This window comes from Podarcis tiliguerta (genome assembly GCF_965153285.1).
Source record: "Podarcis tiliguerta genome assembly, chromosome: 10".
Lineage (NCBI taxonomy): Eukaryota > Metazoa > Chordata > Lepidosauria > Squamata > Lacertidae > Podarcis > Podarcis tiliguerta.
In genome coordinates, this window is record NC_139543.1 from 34,346,789 (window position 1) to 34,370,554 (window position 23,766).

General features: G+C 40.4%; 1 protein-coding gene and 1 long non-coding RNA gene across 3 annotated transcripts in view; one reads left to right on the forward strand and one right to left on the reverse strand.

Moving 5' to 3' along the window:
* The window catches only part of LOC310658711, a 31,967-nt gene extending 14,796 nt beyond the window's left edge, over positions 1–17,171 (forward strand). The window contains exons 2-5 of one of the 2 annotated variants that reach the window (XR_014502440.1): positions 362–446; positions 2,794–2,877; positions 13,614–13,739; positions 16,868–17,171. This is a non-coding gene — a long non-coding RNA (uncharacterized lncRNA). Of the gene's footprint in view, positions 1–361; positions 447–2,793; positions 2,878–13,613; positions 13,868–16,867 lie in introns of those variants that run through there. The other variant, XR_014502441.1, reaches the window with a different exon arrangement.
* PAWR (pro-apoptotic WT1 regulator) overlaps positions 1–23,766 on the reverse strand; it is a gene marked incomplete at its 5' end in the record, with an annotated part of 56,077 nt that overhangs the window by 16,302 nt on the left and 16,009 nt on the right. The window contains one exon of the mRNA XM_083400998.1: positions 3,792–3,920. Coding sequence (XP_083257124.1) covers positions 3,792–3,920 — 129 coding nt within the window. The remainder of the gene's footprint in view (positions 1–3,791; positions 3,921–23,766) is intronic.

Here is a 23,766-nt window from a genome sequence, read left to right on the forward strand (position 1 = left end):
TCCCCCTCTTTTGTAATTTGCTGCAGCATTGTTTGGAAGGAACTTTTGGCAATTAGCATGCCACTACAAAGCTCTAGGGAAACTAGTGTCAGGAAGGCTTTCAGTGCTGTTTACTAACAGGAACTCATACTAATACATCAAACCTCTGTATTCCCACACAATTAAATAGTCACCAGAGGCTTAGAGATATGACATAGTTATACATATTGCCTTTCACATTGCTGGAATAAATAGTATTTCTCTTGAATGTTTTATTACTGGCAACATACAGCAGCTCATTCTTTTGCTTGCTCACTCACTCACTTGGATTTTAAATAAAGATTTAGGATAAAATTTAATCTTTTTATTATTATTTCAACAGAATTCTGAAGGTGGAGCAATGGGACTAAACTGAAAGTTAAGTGGACCGGACAGATTGAATTTTGGAACATTTTCCTTTTGAGAAGGTCTGTTATTATTCTATAAATTTCTATCCCACTCTTCCTCCCAAAGAAACCCAGGGTTGTAAACACCAAAATAGTAAAACAGTAAAAACAAAAGCAAAAATAGAAACAGATTTAAAACACTTATAAACAATTACAAGCCCCTGGAAGCATTTAGAAACAGTCAGAATCATTCAAGTATAGCAGAAACACTGGGCAGGATTCACCTAATGAATCTCGTCAGTGCAAGCCCTATGCACTTGCTTTCACCCCCCTTTCCTTCCCCCACACCCGCAGGTGCCCCCTGAAATGGCCTTGGGGGAGAGAACCTCCAGAACAGGACATGGGGAGGAGAGGCAGGGTCATCCTGTCTGTCAAACTGCAATGTGACACTGGATTCCAGTCAGCATCTTTCAGCCATCAAATGTATGGGTAAACAGGAACGTTTTCAAGCTTTTTGTCCTGAAAAGTTAGTGCTTAGGGAGACAGACACACCTCACCAGGGAGGGCATTCCACAAACAGGGAACTACAACTGAGAATGCCCTATCAAGATTCACCCTGCACCTTCAACAGGGTCTCCCCCACTTATCAGTCACTATAGGAAATACTGAGCTAGAGGGACCATCCATAATAAGAACACAAGAACAGAGGGGAAGTCCTGTTTCACAAGGCCAAAAGTCAATCTAGCCCAGGCATAGGCAAACTTGGCGCTCCAGCTGTTTCTGGACTACAACTCTTATGATCCCTAGTTAACAGGACCAGCGGTCAGGGATGATGGGAATTGTAGTTCCAAAACACCTGGAGGGCTGAGTTTGCCTATGCCGGATCTAGCCCAATATCCTATTCACAGTGGCCAACCAGATGTCTAGGAGACACCAGCAAGCAGGATGTCTCCTTACTTGTGATTCCCAACAACTGTTACTCAGAGGCACTCTGCCAGTGGAGCAAGAACACCTTTAAATTGCTCAAGAGGTCTTTCCTTGTAAGCTCATTAAAGATTCTTGCAGCAGTCTTACCCAAACTTTAACAATTGTCTAAAAGGGATTAGTGCTGAAAAGATGAAGTCATTTTAATCTACAGGCGAAATGACAACTTTGAAATGAAAATTACTTATTTCTGGAAGCAAGACCAAAATTAGGCTGGTGACAATGGAGGTGCTCCAGGATCTGTTTGCCATCCGTTATCAAAAGAAAAATACTAGTTTATTGTCTCAGCTGCTCAGGGGCAAGCCAGCTCCATTTTATATTTATAAAAAAAATTAACTTTTTGGGAACATGACTTGATGTTTATTATTAATTATCTACCAGACACAGAAGAGCAGGGATGGAAAAAAGAAATATTTTAGTGCTGCTTTTAGGCTGTTTCATTTATTGTATAGTTGGTTAGCTCGGTTGGTGTTTTCCTGTTTCATCACTGTAGGCCTGTTTGCTTGTTTTGCTTTACTTGTAAGTCACCCTGAGGGCTTTATGGAGCCATGTAGCAGAGCGCAGATAGGAATAAATTAATTTAAAAGCTAAAGACACTGTGTGTGTTTCACAAAAAATGCTGCCACCTCTTCAACCATTTGTCTACAGACCATTCTGAAATTGACAGCAGACTTCAAAGTGGTAGTTCTCTAACCTGCCTGCTGCTTTCCAGATCTTGAAGACAGCGTATAGAATCTTTTGCAAACTCCAAATACATAAAAGTCCTCCCAAAGATGATTCATTGTGGATAGGAGGGAGTCAACATGCCACCATACCAGGGTTTTGTTGTTTCAGCCCTTAATTTATAGCCTGCTTTTAAAAAATAATTTCCAGACTGAAATATTATTTGAAAGTCAGTGCTAATGAGTAAGGTTCATTCCAGTATTCAAACTGACTCCCTGAATAAAGGAGGTGTCCAGAAACGACTACAGCAACTATGATAGTGACAGAAATGCACAACTGCAAACACACAAGCATCACTGCTGCACCCCCCTTCTGTGTTTCATTGTGGTGCTACTGGCTGGCAGAGCTACCACCCACAGGAAATGATTTAGGAATGCAGTTAGCACAACCATACGCCTGTTTTTAAAATGCCATTATGCTAATGTCAACAAGAGAGCCCCAAGTGGAAAATGGCTATAGATGTATGACATCTGAAAGTCTAATCAATTCTTTTTTCAAAAAGCACTAAAACATTGAAAGAATTGCAAGAGTAGAACACAATGCAATTTCAAGTATCCAAATGAAAATGCTTTATGGTATGTATTTTGAAAGGCTGGGGCAAATTATTTAAAAAATGCAGAACTATTCTGCATATTGCTTAATAAACTAAATCTACTTTTGTGCAGATAAATCAATGGAAAAATTGCATGGAAAATTTCCTGACTCTTCCTTTCCCTTGGAGTTATCCATAGCCACTGAAAAGCTTCTGGATAGTTGAGGGGTCCTCCTAAACAATATGCGACGTGGTGGAACTGACCAAAATCAGGTGAGCCTCCACCTAATTTCAGGCCATTCTCCCCAGCAGCCTATCCAACATTGTTCATTGTGCAGCAGGGTTGCACGTGGCTGCAGAAGACAGTACATTTTCTTTCTATAAATGTCACTGGAATCCTAGAATTGTAGAGTTGGAAGGGACCTCAAGGGTCATCTAGTCCAACCCCCTGCAATGCAGAAATCTCAACTTAAGTATCCATGATCAAGAAACAATTTGTTAACTGGGATGCTGAAAGAAGTATGAGATCAATTCTGTTTTAAGGAAACGTTTTCACCTTCCTTGTGTTGAAAGAAAGACCATATCACTGCATTTTACAGCAGACACGCTAGAGCCTCAAGAAACAAACAACCACTTAACTTTCAGCCCCGTTTTTTAAAATTTGCCCTTGCCAGTTAGCATTAGGACTGATGTATTGAATACTTGCCCTTGCCAATTAAAACTTCCAATTGTAATAATACATATCCTTATTGGTCTGACAGTCAAACAATGTAATGGTGACAATGCCTATCATATAGATGAGGGTTTTTTAACCTTTGGGGGCCTCTTGTGGGTACCACAAACCCACACTGAAACTAAGTGAACACCACAACCTATACTACTGGCTGCATTCAATCCTAATTTCAGTGGGGGGTGGCAGAGCAGACCTTGTGGGTACCAGGGAAGGCCCCTGTGGACAGATCTACATTGCTGACGCTTGGTATAGATGTTTAGTCAGAAGAACCAGTGTGTGTTCACAATAAGCATTAAACTGAACATTAAAATAAAGTTAGGTACTGGAAGTTACTTATTTCACAAAGCTGAGGTACCAAGTTTGGCAAACACATTTACCCAACTCTTACAGAGGCAGAAGTAGTGGTGTGCTGAATCTCTTGAAGTTCAAAGAAAACAGTGTTGAAACTCCTCACCTGTAATATGTATGAGGCACTTGGGTCTGCACTGGCTGATTCATTCTGCACTGTGTTCTGTTGTGTGATTGCATCTTCCCTTTTACGCTCCTTTTGTCCTGCTTCATCATCATCATATTCGTCCAAGCTCTACAAACAAAACACATTAGTGGTTACGGTTTGGTGGTTGTGGTTGTTGTTGCTGCTACATGACCATTCAAAGTAGTATATACAAGGCATGAATTTATTGGTCAAGATCAAAGGCTACTAGCCTCAATGCTTATGCTCTGCTTCCACAGCTGGAGGAAGTGATGTTTCTAAATACCAGTTGCTGGAAGCTACAGGAGGGTAGAGTGCTCTTGTGCGCAAATCCTGCTTATGGGTTTCCCACAGGTATCTGATGGCCACTGTGAGAACAGGATGCTGGACTAGATAGGCCATTGGTCAGCAGGCTCTTCTTATGTTCTTCTTCGTTAAGTTAAATCAGAGAGGAATAGGAAACCTTTGACCCTTTCCAGATGTTGTTGGACTCCAAGTCCCATTTCCTCCAGTCAACCATGGCTAATGGTCTGGGGTGATGGGAGCTGCAGCTCAACAACATATGGAAGACCACAAGGTACCCACTCCTGGGTTAAGTGTAAGATGCAGTGGGCTATATTACATCTGCCTAGACAGAATAATGATAAAGACTCTACATGAGGCAGCTTCATATGTTCTTCAAAGGATACAAGTTATAAAACAAAAAGCAATTGTTCAAGCGAGGAGGCCATAGAACTTTGCTATTAGAACTCTCATATTTTTCATCAGCATTTCTTTTAAGTCTGCAAGTATAAAATGAAGCAAAACAGATGGAAAATTCAGAGGGACAGCTGAAAGCTCAGATAGATAATTTAGCCTTCATACTGAAATTTTGGCAGGGGTGTGAAGATTTGTGTAAAGAAACGATAGTGGCTTGTGGTCCAAATCTAGCCTTCACATGGCCGCAGGCTAACCTTCCCTCTGGTAAACAAAACTTCTCATGATGTGCTTCAAGATGCAGAACACCACTAGTGCTACTTAAGACAAAAAAGTAAACTACAAAGAAAAAGCAAAGTAAATTATCATTGGGCAAATTCTATAATTGTCAGGAGGTTGGAGGAAAGAAAAAGAAGAACCATTTGGTAAGGCAAGCGCCTTCCTCACTGTGAAAAAAGTTACTGCCAGACACAACCAGACAACAGTACTGTATCCCCATGTTTGAGTCACTTGCAGGACTGACTCATAATAGTACACTTTCGTAAGTAGAGATAAACAATAGGATTATTTTAATGCTTATTATCTCTCTCACACACAGTGGGATGTATCCATCAAAGTCATCCCATTAGGACAAGGACTTACACTTGCACAATGTGACTTCCTCTCCAACTCCTCTCACTGTGCCCCTCCCAAATCTATTTTGGGTTTCCCCCCAACCTTCTGCAGCAGAGTTGATGGGGTATGTGGGGAGAGGAGAGGTAGAGAAACTCCCTTTGCACACATGAAAGTCTTTGGGCTAATGGAACAAGTTCATTGGATACAAAGCATGTCTGCTTTCCCCAGCAGCTGTAGGAAAAGAGGTGAATGGGGAGAGCAATCTCAACAGAGCTATACAAACCTCAACACAGGAGTGGAGAAATAATTTCCCTGCTGATTGCCTCACAATCTGCCTGTAAACAACTCTTCCTCCCACAACATAAAGAATGAGGCACAACTGGAAGGAAGTGTGGGCTGGCAAAGGAGCAACTGTGTTCCCTCTCCCAGATAAATGGAGAGAAGAGAATGACTGGCAGGGAGCAGAAAGAGTGCAGGCACCAAGACATTTTTGAAGGAACAAAAAGCAGAACTGCAACACCCTTCTCCACTCTCATTCCCTTTAAACTGCAACCTTGCACATTCACTCCACTTGCTCACAATCTAGCACAGGGGTCAGCAAGGTTTACCTTGCCTGGGCCGGTTCACTGCAGTGGAGATTCCTCCATGGGCCAGATTGTGTGCGCCCGCTCACACACGCGCCTACGATTTCCGGCTTCTGTGCAGACATGATTTTTGGTGTCTGTGCATGTGCAGACGCGATTTTCGGCGCCATGGAAGAGAGTCCTCGCACCGTGCTGGTTTAGCGCAGCAGGCAGGGATTCGCTGAGCAGGTGGCTTTGTTTGGGGGTGGCTTGTGGACCAGTTAAAAGACCCCCGTGGGCCACTTGTGGCCCATGAGCCTTATGTTGCCTACCCCTGATCTAGCAAGTAATTTCACTTGAAACCTTCCAAGCCAAAGCAAATATATCCACAACTACCCGTCAGAGGTGCTACCCTTCCCTAACTCAACCTGGACTCAGGTCCTTCATACTATTTTCCAGTTTACTCATCTCATTTCTAGGAACACACCTTCCTCCCACCCCATATGCCAAAATTGTTTCCATCATTCTAAGGCTTTTGGATTGGTTCCATTCCCAGAGTACCAATGGCTTAGCATGCATAACAGGCTCTAGGCTCAATTACTAGCATCTTCTGGTAGCAGGGCTAGAAAATCCTGGGCCAGATGAGAAAATGGTCAGACTACACTTAAAATTCAGAAGTGCTTCAGGGCACATCTGAAGCCAAATGAAGCCATCACTAGTCCTGGCAGATCATAGTTGTAAGGGAGATTTTTCACCCTGTGACCATTTTTCTTCCCCAAATGTATTTTTCAGCAAATATATTTCTAAAAAGTTGGAAAGCTTCTTAGCAAGGTCTGACTCAACAGCCTTCACCCAGAGTAAGTGCCTCCTTTGACTATGGAAAGCTGGCTTTGACTATGAAAAGAATATACAGATCTTAAAATTGCAGTAAAGTATGTTGGTGGAGCAAGTGGCGACAGACATAGAAAATGAGAAGCAACTTTGTTTTTCGTCCCTTTATATTAGTCAGACAACTTTGTGTACAATCTGAAGATTTAGAAAGGACGTCCCATCTAACTTCAATTTACATTATATAAACTCAAGTGAGATGAAGAGAGGTTTTTCTTTTTAAATAAGCATCTGGATTCTGTAGATTTTATGGCTTTAAATAAGGAAAATCAACGGGTAAGCTGCATAACCTTCTTTAAAACAAACAGTAGTTCATTTATTTATTAAAATATTTCTATACCACCATATCATAAAATATCAGAGTGGTTTATGATGCTAAAACACAACACACCATTATGTTGCAAGTGACTTATCTGCGATATTGCACTGCTGTCTGTAGAACACTGGTGTTGGTGCTAATCATACACAGTTGCAAAATTTCAGAGTAGTTTAAGAAAGTGAAAAGTATAACGTATGCATGTTTTCCAAATATTCCAAAACTAGCTCAAGGTAACTTGAAAGAAAAGCACATAACCTTTGGATTGCTGCAAACCTATTATTTTCTCTAGGTATTGTCTGGATTTCTGTGCTGTCACAGAAGCTTGATGAACAAAGAGACTTTCCAGAATTAGGAATGCAGTTCAAAATTTAGAAATAGTCTCCTGGTCTTTAAAAGCCAGATTTCTTCACAAGAACTACTAACCACACATTAGACTTCTTAAGTAAGCAAAGATTAATACAAGGAATGTATGTTAATGCACTGGGAAAATGAAAACATTGAGACTAGACCTTAAAACTGATTATTAACATATCATTTTAAATAATCACAGAATAAAACCCCCGAAAAGCTTCATAGGCAAGAAGTGTTCAGATTGTGAAGCCATCTGAAGATAAAGCTATGTTGGCAGAAAACAGAAGGCAAAAGTCTGAGAAATGCAAGAGGTCTATGATTTGGGGTCACACTGAACAAACTTGGCCTTCAGAGGAATCAAGGTGTTTTAAAAAATAAGGACACAGGAGTCAGGGGAAGAAGAAATATTGATAAAGGCAGAGCAGCAGCCATACCAAATTGTGCCAAACCGTAGAACACACCTTCTTTTGGCAAGAAACTCACTTATATGTACTTGCTGGTTACCACTCACCTTATAACTCCCTGAGTGTGTTGGAGAATGTGAATGTAGGAAAAGGAAGTTAGTTTTTAAAATAAGTTAATTTTTAAAAGACATCCCAAAAAAAATCTCACCGAGAGATCATCCATGGTAAACAGAAGCAGTTTGAGCAGACTATATGAGCAGACTACACCTTTGTGGCTGCTTCTGCCCCAACCCAAATGTTTCCAATGACCTCTGTCCACACATTTCTTTGTGACAGTGTTTTTAAATAACACACAAGCAGTCAGGTGCCTTCAATGACTGTTTGCTAAACCACATCTCAGTTACAGAATGATTAACAAGCTGCCTGCATTGGTATGAGTTCTCATGTTCTAGCCTGTGATAACAAAGCTGTTCTAAGATCAAGGGCCATCCCCACAGATTCTACACGACAATTATTGTTCCTTGTACACCAACACCATGGTCACAAAAATGGCAATGACACTTAAATCTGTTTCTGAGAACTGATGACATTCTGGTCACCGATGACTTCAGCTATCAAGCATCCCTGGAACCTGGAGACCTAAAAAGGATGGGCTGGTGGGAAACACCATGCCACACACATGTTGCTCCCCAAGGCTATATCACTAAAGAGAAGCATCATGGAAGCAGCATCCTAAAGTAGCTACTGGAAAACTAAGAAGTGCCATCCATGTTAGATCCTCTGAGCCACTTGCATATTGAGAAACCTCTAGGAGAACTGTTCTGTTGCTTGGTGAGAAGCAGAAAATGAAGCAGTCGAGATAATTATGCTCAGCCAGCCCTGTGCACATTCTAGCATAGATGCTTTGTTCAGGAGAGCTGTGGCCCACTACTATTAGCACCAGTAACCCATTTTACAAAACAGACCTCATGAAAGCCCCTGCATTCCATATCAGATGTTTTGAGTCACATGGGCACAATGCAGATATAATGAGGAACCTGGTTATGCCCCTGGTGCCAAGCTCTTTTTCATCAGGAGAGGAGGTTGCAGATTCAGAGTGGGACAGGGAATTGCCCTCAGTGTCAGTCCCAGAAGCACCTAACCAACTTCTTCCAGAAGAGCCCATGGTGCCAGTATCCATCCAGCATGACAATGTTGTGTGGCCCTCCTGTGACAACTCCAACTCAGAAGTTCTAGTACAACTACAGTCTCCTCTACTCTGCCACAGTCAATAACTGATACATCAAGCTGGGGTCCTTTAAATAAGAGGCTTCTCTCAGCAAACGTGGAGGTAGCTACTGAGTCATGTAAAGCTCATTTGGAGGATGACTACTGCTGAAGCAATATCTGAGTTTTGTTCTCATGAACTCCTGAGCCCTGCATGGCGCTGTCCAGGGTAACCTTGGTTTGTCTCTGCTGAAGTCAGCACTCACTGCAGAACAGCTTCAAGTTTGTGAGTGCCCCCTTTTCTCACGTCTATGAGGAGCAGCTTTTGATTCTATACCAACCAGTTTGCCATGATTTCCTGAACTTTGGGAACTGTTTTGTTAAACTATGGTTGGAGACAATTCAGCAGTATTCAGCATAGCTTAAGCCAATGGTAATTAACATTGTGTTCTCCAAAGATTGTTGAACTCCAGCTCCCATCAGCCCTACCCAACACAGCCAATGCCCAGGGATGATAGAAGTTGTAGTTCAAGGAAATCTGAAGGGATGCTGCATGAAGTAAGAGGTAGAAGGGGGAAATGTGGAAGCACAAGGCTGGCCACACCTTCTTCTCATACTGGACAACCATAGTTTTCTATTATGGCTGAACGAATCAATAGAATTTCAGGGTTTTACCATCTTTAAATGTTTCAGAGTATCCAAGATTTAAGGGGTAAATTACACTTAGAATTTTTTTCATTATTTTCTCAGCTTCTATACATTGCTCCTCTATTAGCAAGGTATGTTTGTATGTGTTTATTATGTGTGTGGAGATACATATATACCGGTATTTATATACACACACAAGCATATATGTGTGTGTGTGTGTGTGTGTGTGAGAGAGAGAGAGAGAGAGAGAGAGAGAAGAGAGTATGTGTGCGTGCACACACACACTGCTCAAATAATCTTCCTGTGATTTTGTGTTTTTTTTTAAATTCAATAGCCTATTAACAACAATTCCAAATATGCTGACTCTGATACAACCATTTATTTAAAAGGATACTTACACAGTTACACATCTGAGATTAATATAGAGAATTGATTAAATTCCTTAGCACTGAAATAAACACTTGATATTACAGTAATTATACTTCCTTTTAAACATCAAGTTGTGGAAACAAGAGCAGCAACAACAAAAAAGCAGATGCCTAAATCAAGAATGATTAAAACACATGGCTCAAAGAACACAATTCTCAACCAGACTTTGAAACCATATATTGCCAGTGCCATTCAAAACTGACTACACCTATCCCTTGGGATAAACTGAAGGTAAAAATACAAGAGCAGAATGTCTTTTATTGATAAAAATATATTCTATTATACAACCCATTTTGAATTTCAGTATCTCCCCAGGGGATACAATGGTGCTTCTTTCAAAAAATCCACCCACCTCTATTAGCATTTGCAGTTTTTGAGCCTGATCCACCTGACCCTTAATACAGGGACCTGTTTGATTCTTTGCTTAACAAAACCCCTCTCTGATGAATTTTAGTCCTCTGAACTTCCTTCAGTAGACTTATTCAAGCCTGAGCAGTTTCATCAGTATAGTCTTTGGGGACCTTTCTATTCCATCTTATTAAATGCTTTGCCACTGGGTTATAAATGAACAAGCTGAACAATGGCTATGCAAAGTGACTTGGGAGAGAAAGATGTTCAAAAACCTTGCAACCTTTCAAGGGATAATTAGCCACTTTCCCAATGCAAGCATTCCTCACATTACTTACATTCCTCCACAGCTGTTTTACTTCCGACATACCAACACAGCCTTGCAATAAATGGCTGGCTGCCCATTTGCTTACTTAGCTCTCCCTCTGTAACTTCCCCTTTTCACCACTTTTCCAATGCTCAGTCCCCCCCCCCCCCCAATTCCATCTTCACCTGAAAAGCCCACTCCCACCATCTGGAAGGAAATAAAGTAGTGAACTGCACTGCACTTTTTCCTGGGCAGAGAGAGCACCATGGAACTCACACAGGCTTGCCTATTAGCTTAAAAGGTGATCAATACAGGGGGACTTACTGTATAAAACTTCAGAAAGTGGTAAGAATGGGAGAGGAGAATCTGCCATCACTCAAGACAACCTCAACCCTGAGTCTCCATGCTGCCACCGAAAAACAAAAAGCATCAGAATTTGTAAAATTAGTTACTATGTTAGATATTCTTGGGAAATTTGACAATAACCTTTGACTCATGCTTCAAGTAGTACACAGAACACACATTTAAAATTGGGGGTGGGGAGATGTCTCATTTTAGTGGAGGAATAGGGAACATAACAGGCTAGAAAATTTTTTGGCCTACAGGAAATCTTACATGTTTAGATCAATATTTATTTCCTTCCTTCCTTCTTTCTAACCTTGTACAGACATGACACACATTTTTAATGAATAAGAGTTTTATTGCATTTTTTGTATTTGTGAGTACTGTTTGAAAATGGAACACTTAAGAAACTTTCACCTATTTGATTTTCTGGTGCTATGATGCAAGAACAATTATGTTTGATCTAAATCCAAAACAAAAGTGCTATTAGGAATGATTGTAAAATAAGGAGTGGGAGAGCTATAGTTTCTTTCCAAGAGCAGTTTAAAACATGTCTTTTTACAGCTTGCAAGATGGCATCTATTGTACCTTTAAACAACTAAGCAAAACCAACTCATTGGTCACATTCAAAAGTAATATCCTCCATCCAACAAACTATCATTGACTGTTGTGGGAATTTCAAGGGGTTAACCTATTTCTAGACAAGGCAGGATGAATTCAACTGCTGAGTCTGATTTAACATGAAGACTATTTTGTTTTTAAAGCATTTGCAGCACCCACAATCTGCAAAAAATTGTGGTTTATGCAAAAAGTTTTTAGAACCATCACAACAGCAGCATTGCAGTAACTAAATTCTACAGAGGTGGAAGTCAGATGCTACTGTTCACAGTATTAAAATGTGCAGTTAATTTTTCCAACTGCATGGTAAAGCTTGTAATAATGTCCCTTAGACAACAGACAGCTGAATGAGCATCTGAGGGTGAAAAGGAATGTTTTCATAGGCACAGTTAGTAAATACCAATGGTTGTAGCAGACATTCTTCCTTAAATGGAAGCTAACACTGATTTAGCTGAAGTGCTTTTTGCTGCAATAGATGTGACTGCCTAGCTATTAACCTTTGCAACACCTTCAGCTAGAAGACACAAAAGCTGAACACTTCAGCACAAACAATTGCTTTTAAATTCATTTCTTGTTATATACTTTAGATCTCTCAAAATCTCCTATGTCCAATTTCTACAGAAAGCAACTGAAAAGAACAATTTTAGATTTAAAAAATTCACCTCAAACTAGGCTCATACTTTTATCAGCTGAGATTAGGAGTGTTACAATATTTATTAGGGAGGTGTGAACATTTAAATATGGTAAACCCAGTATAAAGAGTTTTCTTCCTTATCTCCCTCTCCTCAAAGTCCAATTGTATTTTAAAATTAGACATAATTCTGTGATATTCGTATTTCCAATCTAGTCTGTAGAAATAATAATTTAGAAATAGTTCTGGCATGTTGATATTAAGTGATTTAGAAATTTTATAGACCTTTTAAATGCATTTTTATTTTGGAAAAAGCAGTAAATTAAAACAAACTTTTCTGATAGACTGGAAAATGATCTTAAGATGATTGGGGCAATTGTACTGCCTTCTCTCTTTTTTGACTGCAGCTTTCATAAATAGTAGACTGCAATTTATAGGGACATTAAGTGAACGGCATTGGCATATAATAAACTTGCATGTTCTTGATTTAGGGTATGTTCTGATATAATGCTAAACATGGATTAGCACACGGGTAGTCAACATATCACCTTCTGGTTATTTCAGACTATAACACCCTTTATCTCTGACCCTCAGACATACTGGCTAGGGCTGGTGGGTGGTGCAGTCCAAAACATCTGGAAAGTACCATGTTGGCAACCTCTGCTTTAAAAGGTTGAGAGAGCAAGTCTAACACACACACAGGTTCATAGGCTCTTCCCCTCCCCTCCAGTGTGGCCATGAGGAGGACATCAGAAGCTTCTCATTCCATTTTAAATTGGGCAGAGTTTAGCTTGTCATCCAAACCCTAAACTGTGGAGAACCTTAATTACGGCTAGTTAAAAACAAGTCAGCTTCATAAGCTCTGGGCAGATCCATACCATATATTTAAAACACATCAAATGCACATTAAACACATGTAATTTGCCCCAAAGAATCCTATTAAGTGTGATTCTCTCCCCCCCTCCACAGAACTACAGTTCCCAACACCTTTAATAAACTACAGCTCCCAGGATTCTTTGGGGGAGGTTATGAGCTTTAAATGAGAATTGAATGTGTTTTAAATGCATGGTATGGATCTGCCCTATGATTTGAAGATGAACCACTATTTGGCAGTGTTTAGACATGAGGGAGAAGGATGGGGGTGGTGAGCCTGTAGACAGTTAACAACATCTGGCTTATTATTCCTTTGATTAATTTTTCCCAATAGTTCAATTCAACACTTTCTGGGCCTAGAATTATGGTATAAGTAAAACTGATACCCTTTCAAGACTGCACACATCCTTCTATTGTAAGGTTTTCATTTATTGAACTAATCTTGGTATGGTGAACACATCGTTGTGTGGACCAATTTAATGGTGGAAATAAGCTATATCACTGCTATGTCCCTCCTCCATTTTTGCAGAAACTGAAATTGCCATAATAATGTTTTCACGTTGAAGTTCCAAGAGAGGAAACAGAACATTACCTGGCAGCTAACTACTAGACTGGTTGAGCAGAGGTTCTGAAGACAAGATATCAATTTGCCAAAATCCAGGCATCAATACTATATAAGGCATTTGGAACAAGTGAGTATTTATTCATTCTTCCCCTGCTGCCCCACCTCCAACCTTTTCTTCCTGTAGTGAAGCAGTTGTTTACAAGGACAATGTTCTCCCAGCAAGAGTTAATGATTGGTACAATAAGAAAAGAAAAGCATGGCTTCATTCTCAACATTCCACTAAAGAAGCTTCTTCTAAAATTGGGAGGGAGGAGAAAAATGCCCAATGACCCAGAAATCTAGTCATGCTACAAACTACTAACAAAAGGCTAAAAGAATACAAAGGGTGGTAATAGATGTCGTGTCTTGCAACGTAGCCCGTAGCCCCTGTCCCCTATTATACCCACAGTGCATTCAGTTTTGTTATCAATATGCTCACTGTTTGTGATCATTACCTTTATGATCGTTGCCTTTGCTGCCTGAAATCCTGAGTGTCTAAATACTTATTGACATATACGTTTAGGAATTCCTAACACTACTTAAAAAAACTAAGGTTCTGAAAATTAAATTACCCTGAAGGAATAAAGAAGAATGGGTCAACTAAAGCTTATAAAAGTAAACATTAAGTGAAAAATAATGTTGTTGCTGTTTTAAATATCCCTATAACGTCACACATCATGCAAGTATACAGTACTAGTTCTTTGCTAGTTTAATACAAATTTTTCATGATTCATTCGTTCATTTAATTTTCTACAATTAAGGTGTAAAAAGTTGTTAAATTATTTCTTGATTTCCAAAAACTGGCTGAAATAATAAACTGACGATGGCATCCAATGCACCTTGTTCCATTAGTGGTAAATTATTGTGCTAATGATGCTACATTGGATTCAATCCGTATTAGTTTATGCAGGCAACAGACTTGCAATTCTAGATACCACTGAATAGAATATACTTTCCAACCCAGGCTCAAACAGCACAACAGACTTCTCAATTATAATTTGCAGCTGCAACCTATACCTACTCACCTGGATGTAAATGTCATTGAATTCAATGGGTGATACTCAATGTTGTGTGGGCAGATGCAAGCTCAAACAATTAACCTTTCCCTCTCATGAAGACCTCAGTTCTCTTTTTCCTCCCCATCTTTGGGTGGTTCTGGGACTTCCAGGGTGAGGAGGCAAGAGAAAGATTCCTTGTCTGAAAATCATCTTTCACTAACACAGTGCTGGATGTCAGCCAGTGGGATTACTTCTGAGTAGAGATGTACAGGATTGCACTTTTACCGACTTTCAAAATATCTAATGTTATTTCTCTAGCATTCCACAACTATATGACAGCCATTAAGTAAGTTCCAATGCTGTAAAAGTGGTTAATGTAATGGGTTATGTACAATTCAGTCAGCCTTCCTTCAAGTCCCGCATCCCCATTATACATACCGTATTTACTTGAATCTAATGCTCACTTTTTTGGCCAAATTATATTGTGAAAATTAAGGTGTGCATTAGATTCGAAGGTACATTTACATTTGCCAGCAAATACTTCTTTTGGTTTACACAAAATTAATGATTTACATTACATACACTGGTGTTCAAAGTGAAAGAACAGCAAAATTCACAACCAATTAAAATAAAAACAGCAGCAAATTCTAAGACACTATAGCTAAAGAAGACCACTGAAATTGAGCAAGATTGAAGCCTCCGCTCACCAGCTGGTGCAGGAAGGATGCATTCCTGCTGGCTGCAGTAAACTGTTTAACCAGCATGTTGTACACAGGGAACACACTGTGGAAGCAAGCCCCCAAAAGATTTTTTTTTAAGTGTCCCAGGGGAGGAAGAGGACACCTAACCCAGGACCATCATTTCCTTCCCCCCTCACCCTCCCAATAATAGAGGTTTTCAAAAGCCATAATTAAACATTATTATTTGGGGCAAGATTCTGGTTGAGTCTTCCCCAAGTTGGGTTGGGGGAAGGCATGCATAGACCTATAAATTAACACATTACATTATCCATTTATGAACCTCAGTTTTGGTATCTTAGAATTCTCATGAGCAATATTGGGTAATTTCCACTAGTTTTGTGGGATGTAATCCATTGGAGCAGTCAAGTACAACATTCCTTGCTTGCCTAGAGAGGACATAGACAGGGGGATGTTGATCCAGCCAGTTGAACTTCCTGTTACACCTGCTCTGGAGATCCTCCCCCTGCAGGTGACCAGTAGATGGGCATGACCCTTGCAGATCCCACAAAAGGTCCAGTCACGCAACCATTTCTCTCTTTTGATGCCATTTCTTCTCTTGGACTGCACTGATGTCTCCCAGCCAGAAGCACATGGGCCCATCCTTATAAAATATGTTTAAGCCACACTCTTATCTGTAACTACAAGCTAAAGCCTGCCTTCAGGGATCATACTCTGAAATGAATGCAAGTAAACATTACTTTTAAGGAAGACTCTTGTGTCTTTATTCTTTTAGGAGGGAATCAAAGGGGTCTTACCAGGAATACACATCAATCTGGGGATGCCAGACTGGATTGCTTAACTAAAGTGATTCAAACGAATCTGCAACTAGCTTCTTGCTGTGTATAACGGGGAATGAACTCTGCTATATATGTGTGACTCATTAGCATGAGTTAGGAAAGATAATATTTAATCAATATATCCTCTCGTACTATCCAATAGAGAGCCAGTGTGGTGTAGTGGTTAAGAGCGGAAGATTCATAATCTGGGGAACCGGGTTTGCGTCTCCGCTCCTGCACATGCAGCTGCCGGGTGACCTTGGGCCAGTCACACTTCTTTGAAGTCTCTCAGCCCCACTCACCTCACAGAGTGTTTGTTGTGGGGGAGGAGGGGAAAGGAGAATGTTAGCCGCTTTGAGACTCCTGAAGGGGAGTGAAAGGCGGGATATCAAATCCAAACTCCTCCTCCTCTTCTTCTTCTTCTTCCACAAAATTCCCAGTTTTCTTATATAAAGGGTACATAAAATTTCTGAAGCACCGTTGGATGGTTTTCTCAGGATCCAATTTCACCTGCGTACCTGGTTTTCCTCCTCCAGTTTGTTTCATGGTGGGACTTTTCCTAACATTCTATTTCCCCCATATCCTACACTGCAACTTCTTCCTCCTTCCTGTTCTTTGCATTTTTGTTATAAACATGTAAAACAGGAGCAGCTTCTTTCCAGCTAACATAACCTTCCATTTTACTTTTGGGTTGGTTTTCAGCATACAGAAGAGCAGTCAAAATTCACATGGTACACCAGCAATTCTAGGAATTTAAGAAGATATTTTGATGCTGAGGTGAGGCTTCTGAAGGAAATTTTCATTTAGCAAACTAAAGTTTAAAAATAAACTGGTATCTCGTTTACCTCTGACAGCAGCTGGTGAACAGCTGTTGCCACAAAACAATTGGATCAAAAACACTCACTATCCAAACTGGATGAAAACTCTGGAATCAGGAAACAGATTCCTTCTGCGCTCCAGTTGGACACCTAGCTAAATTATGCAATACAAGTGAGTGTATTGTTTATCTTTGCTTCCTAGAGAAGACTATCACCACTTTTCACTCCATTTAATCTTGCACAAGAGACTCCAAGATTCCCCTACAAAACAGAAATCAATTTAAAGTATAAATGTAGGGGAGGTGGCCAATGGGCAGTGGTTGTTGCTCCCCATATTAATAATCTTTGCTGCTTGCAAAGCAAAAAAACCCCCTACAATTTGGGTGTTCTTGAAGGAGGGTTACACCTTAATATTCAGTTTCCGTTTTCCAGAAATGGAGACAACAGACTTGGATACACTTGAGTTTATAGCTCCTGCACATAAAATTCAAGTGTAGAATTATGCTGTACAAAAAAGGGGGTGGGGTAAGGTTTCTTCATTAGGCTTAGTTCATAAATTCCACTAGCGGAGAAAGCACACTTAGGCTACATTCTGCAACATATTTACGTCAAAGTAAGCTCCACTAAACAAAGTAGAATTTACTTCTGAGCAAGTACATATAGGATTGTGCTTCACAAGCAAGAAATTGGACAGTTCCAAAGATTCCCAGATTTCATGTACACTAAAATAGCCTTAGTATTTAAATATCTGCACTGTAAATTAAATGCAGCAGGTGGGCCAAGAGCATCACCTGGTTAAGATGTTTCAGGTGTTGATCTGTTCAGTAAGCTGAAAAGGAGACCCCTTGCGGCCTCATGTTAGAGCAGGGTATATCAAACGTATATTCCAAAAATAGAAATGCTTTCCCCACCTACATTTCTTCCCAAAATTCTCTGGCAAACAAGCCTCTTGAAACAGATTAACCTTTAGCATGTGGTTAAATATTTAGTAGCATTCTTCCTTTGCTAAGTTATTTCCGCTTTTCTTACAGGGAATTTACTGGAAAGCCCCTTAGCACCTATGTGTCAGATTTGCTCAGAGTTTCAGTTGATTCTGCCAGAGGATTCAGAAAAGTCACAGCATGGGTTGAGACTTAACTTGCACTCTAGACCTTTGTCCATCCTAGCTGGTGAAGGCTTGTTAGCATAGTAATTATCACATTTTTCTCATAAGGGCAGATTCCAGCTATCTTGGAGCAGTTATCCCATTGAATTCCTTATGACTGAGTATTGTATTTAATGTTACCCATGAAAGAACTGACAGAGGTCATATGGGGGCATGCTCTTGGATTCCCTGCTTGCGGCTGCAGCATGACTGTCTGTTATCAGTTTTGACTGATTCACTGGCAGCCCCTGTTGCTGGGAGAGACCTTTCTAGTGTTATCCATGGTTTGGTGATCTCATATTTTCATACATGTTATCACCTGCTTTGGAACTTATTTGTTTCCTGTCCCAGTTCAAAGTGCTTGTCCTTACCAGTAAACCACTATATAGTTTTGGTCCCAATTATCTCTGGTTAGCAGAAATCAGGGGGAGGACCTTTTCTATGGTGGCACCCATCTTACAGAACCAACTTCTCTCTGAGTGCCAACACTGATGTTTTTTCAGTGCTTACTAAAATTGTTTCTCATGTATACTTTACTATACTATATGTTTCTCATGTGACAACTTTACTATTTTATTATCATTATTTAATGAATGCCTGTACACAATCAAGTAATGGACGGTGGTAGTGGGGGTGAAATTCCACTAAATGTGTCCCTTTCAAATAATAGCCATTTAAGAGCAGGCTTGCTCCTTTAAACTTGATTGAAGGTAACCTGTTAATAAGCTGTGACAAGGTTGGCACTTTAATTTACAGCCAGCAGCACTTGAGGATTCCTTATCCATGCCCAGTGCAACTTGCCATAACAACATTCAGGTTATCAATACAGACAATTGTAGCTCTCCTGCACACCAGCTGCCGAAAGCCTCATTCTCCTCACATTTTCAATGAATGGTTTGACATCACTGCCCTCATTAAATCCGCGGCTGCAAATTCCTGAGATTCATGTCTTCGTTATCTGCTTGTGTAACATGAAGAGGGCTAGCATTTGACCTTTTCCTCATCTGTACCTGGGATGGGTAGCAGTGCATGAAATGCTGGCAGTCAGAATATTAAACAATGGTATTCTCTTCAATTGTTTCCTGACAGAAAGCCTTACACTGTATACTAATAATGAACCCATTCTCTAAGTGCCAGTCCTTTCGTAGCAAAAAAGGGCACTATCTACACACAAGAGGGATGTATCAGTAAGTCTGGGGAGCTCAAGGTCTGCACAAATAAAATAAAAAATACTAAAAGTGCAGCCCAATGAGAACTGAGCATGCTCAGTAACCATGGAATGTCTGCAAGGGTGGAATGCGGAGTGGAAGCACATGGAAGCTTGTTCATGAATTAAGAACTGCAGAGTTTTGTTGCACCCCATTCAATGCATAAAATGAACTTAATAGTAAGACCGTCTTCTAAAAGACGGTACATTTGAATGTACTAAAATGTAACTTAGCATAACATGAACCAGTGTTGGGGCTCATGTGCTGTCTGCTTCCTCTATTATGGCATAGCTGTGAAGGATACTAGAAGCTATAGTGGTGAATCTTGCCTATGGTTTATTGAAACAAGCTAGCTTCATAAACCCCTGATTGAAGTTGTTTCTGTAAACCAGTTAATACTACTCACAGGTCGCCTGGGTTTAGCTATATTGTACATGCTAAACTGTGGACAGTTTAAAACAGAAATGAAAACTTCTGATTGCCTTCTCACAGCCATGACAGAAGGTGAAAGGGAATGGGACAGCTGGTAAGCCTAACACTTGCACACATAACACTAAAACATAATTTGGCATTACAGCCCAATGCAGATGGTACTTAACATTAGAATGAGGCACCCTCAAGACATAGTTTACTCCCATAAGCCTCAATCAGCAAAACCAATAGCGAGGGATGACGGGAGTTGTCCAACAACATATTGACTACCCCTGTTCTATTTTACAACACTGAATAAAAAAGTCTAACAACAGGGCTGCAAGATTTATATTTACAAGATCCACACTTGCAAGATTTATATTCCAATTTCAGATTATATTTCAGATTACCAGCAAATTTTGCAACGTTATTTAGGTTTGCATTAAAAAAAACACCACCTGACAAATGTTAAAAGCTTCTAAACGTATCAACTGACTATTGCAATTTGTTCCAAATGTGAAAGACAAAAGGATTGCATAATACATCTTCTTCAAATGAAGTCTAAATTCACAACTGAGGAAGTATGTGATATAACAAATAATGGTTGATGTCTTTAAAACAACCCATTAACAATTTTAGGCTGCATCCACATATACAGTGGTGCCTCGCAAGATGAAATTAATTCATTCCGTGAGTCTCTTCGTCTAGCGGTTTTTTCGTCTTGCGAAGCAACCCTATTAGCGGCTTAGCGGCTATTAAAGTCTTAAGGGATTAGCGGATTAGCTGCTAAAAGGCTATTAGTGGTTTAGCGGGGAGCAAAAAACAATCTCAAGACTCGCAAGACATTTTCGTCTTGCGAAGCAAGCCCATAGGGAAATTCGTCCTGCGAAGCGCATCGAAAAACGGAAAACCCTTTCGTCTAGCGGGTTTTCCGTCTTGCGAGGCATTCGTCTTGTGGGGTACCACTGTATTTTGTTCAACACATAAGGTCAGATGGATCAAGACTTAGGATAGATACAGTGAAATCAATCAAAGCCCCGTCAATTTCAGTGTCTACTCAGACTCCAAGCCTTAGTTCTAAATTCTAAGAATTAGAAATAATTCAATATCCAAAAAGATGTTATGTGTGCAACAACTGTGTTACAATTGCATGTGTATTGTTTTCTTGCTGGATGGCTCACCCTTTGTAATAAGTTTTATTATACATCAAGTCTCTTGTATTTCAATAGGAGCTGAATATAACATGTCATTACCTTAAATGACCTTACTAGGATAATTTGGCCCTTTAGTCTTTCTTCATTATGTGCACAAAGGATTTGCCAGGATTGTGCACTGCCAGATTTTCGAACAAGAAGGGGAATAGCATTTGAAGAGACAAGGCATGCACACAAAAGGTTCAGTGGACTCACAGGCTTTGTTCTCTGGCTAACTATAGTTCCTTTGTGATTTGTACTTGTAATTTTCCTCAAGACAACCAGGGTAAGACTAAACATGCAATTTTGATAAATGGTTTTTAAGTACAGTCTGTAGCTAATGGAAATGTTTTATTTTGTCTAACATTTGCATAGCAGATCTCTGATCTTCTTAACTACAAAATCTTATTCTTTTTTTAAAAAAAAACACTCTCCTCTTCCCCTCCAACAGTTGTGAAATGCCACCTGATCATTTGCAGTTACTTTATTTCAACAATGATCAGATATTAGTTAACATATATCAGGCACAGGACAAATCCCAGTTGGGTTGACAGGCAAAGCAGCTAGAGGTAATAATTATAAACATTTCTCCTTTGCAGGTTTGTTAATAATAAAAACAAAAACAATCTTTTAAAAAACAACAACTAAAAAATCAAATCCTGGAAGTATGGATTTGGATAATCCAAACACAATTCCACTTACGAAATTCTATGAGAAAGCAAATGAACACAGGATAACAGTAAGTTACCAAACTATTGAGGTTGCCCAGTTGAACTGTCATGGACATGCAGTTGGTTTAAAACTTGAAGCAAGAGCTTCCAAGCTCCTCCACCTGGTTGTGAAAGAGGGGTAAGTATTTGAGTGCTGCACTCAGGCAGGTTCATCTACACAGCAGGAATCCATGGTTTCCCATTACAGTTGTACCTTGGATCACGAACACCTTGGTACTCGGACATTTGGCTCCCGAACACCGCAAACCCAGAAGTGAGTGTTCTGGTTTGCAAACATTCTTTGGAACCTGAACGTCCGACAGGGCTTCCACAGCTTCTTGCAGCCAATCAGAAGCCGCACTTGGTAAGTCGAACGGACTTCCAGAACTGATTCCGTTCGACTTCCATGGTACGAATGTACATCCAAACCTAGTCTAAGTTGCCAGGGGAGTGGAAAGATGAGCTATTTGGATCACAAAAAAATAAATAAAATACACTCTGGTCATTGGTAGCCTTCCCACCCACTTCTGATTTAAGGGTCTTTTTAAATACACCCACCCAGCCAGCAGTTGCCTTTTAAAAAGCTACATTTTCAAACTGTCAACTTCTCTGCAGATTCCAAGGCTTAAGGTAGCTCAGTATATGCCTGAGAGATACAGTCTTTGGGTTTCTCCTTGGTTGAAGGAATAAATAAATAAAATCAGTGGAAGTAACCAAGTCCCCCTGTTTGTCCAGGCAGTTTGTTTCTCTATAGAATACTTCAATATAAACATAAATCCAAGTATAAACATAGATTATAAATATTTGCCTGAACTTTGAGTCAACCAAGGACATGCCTCAACGATCGTGTTTTCAGTAAAACATAGGTCTGGAATATGGTTACAGTTAACACAAGAGTTTACAAGATACACCGTTTTACATCAACTACTGTGCACCACACACTTTTGTTTTGTCTCTTTTCTAGATCTTTATTACTGGTTTATTTCAGCATGACAGTTCACTGTTGCCTGCTTTGTTTCAAACGCATTCATTTGAGAAACCTTTTTAAGTAAAAGTGCAGATATAGCTGGATTTTTTTAAAAAAAACAACACACACAATTTCAGAGAATACAATGTCTCTCTGCATTATCTATTATTTTTAAAGCAGTTAGAGACCCTGAAAGCAAATGTGTTAGGGTTGTAGATAGAGCCTGACAAAGAATGTGAAAGATCTGTAAAGAGTGTGTGTGTGTGTGCGTGTGCGCGTGTGTGAGTGAGTGAGAGAGAGAGAGAGAGACTTGCATGGCAAGGCCCCGAGCCCACCCCCATTTCTTGGATACTAAAACACACGGACACCAATATTTTGGTTACATGGGATAATTAAGGCCACAACTTTATTGGTTACAGATGTGAGCAGTATTGGCTTAGGGACTGGAACTGAACCAACTATATCTGACTCTTGCCTGCCGTGCAGGTAGTCTCATAAGGGTCAACCACCAGTAGGGAGAACCCTGTTGATGTACATCAGGCTTCCTCAGCCTTGGCCCTCCAGATGTTTTTGGCCTACAACTCCCATGATCCCTAGCTAGCAGGACCTGTGGTCAGGGATGATGGGAATTGTAGTCTCAAAACATCTGGATGGCCAAGGTTGAGGAAGCCTGATGTACATCAACTGCGAGTTCCCCCAGGGTCCCCGATGGGGTCGTGGCACGGTCCTAGCCCATACCCGGGCTTCGGACTGGATCCACACACCCGGATCCTTTTAACGAAATACCCTTAAAGAGGAGGGGCAGGTGAAGGCCACAACCTCCCCTTCAATAACCAGGTTTTACCAATGCCTAACCACCAAACCTTACAAAGTTGTGACGATTGCTATGAGGCAGGGAAAACCACATGGTTGGTGCCAATTTGCTAAGTGGAAAAATTCCTACCTGGCCCCCTCAACAGGTGACCAACTGTGGTCCATAGCAAGGCCAAGATGGCAAACACATGAAAATAGAACAGGAGGGCGGGAGATCCGATGAAGGAGGAGGTAAGGAGAAGGAGGCCCCCGGCTGCACGGCAGTTTAAAAAGGGTAAGCCACGCCCCCCAGTCGACCAGACTGGTTGGCCGGGGGGCGTGATGTGGCCAGGTCTCC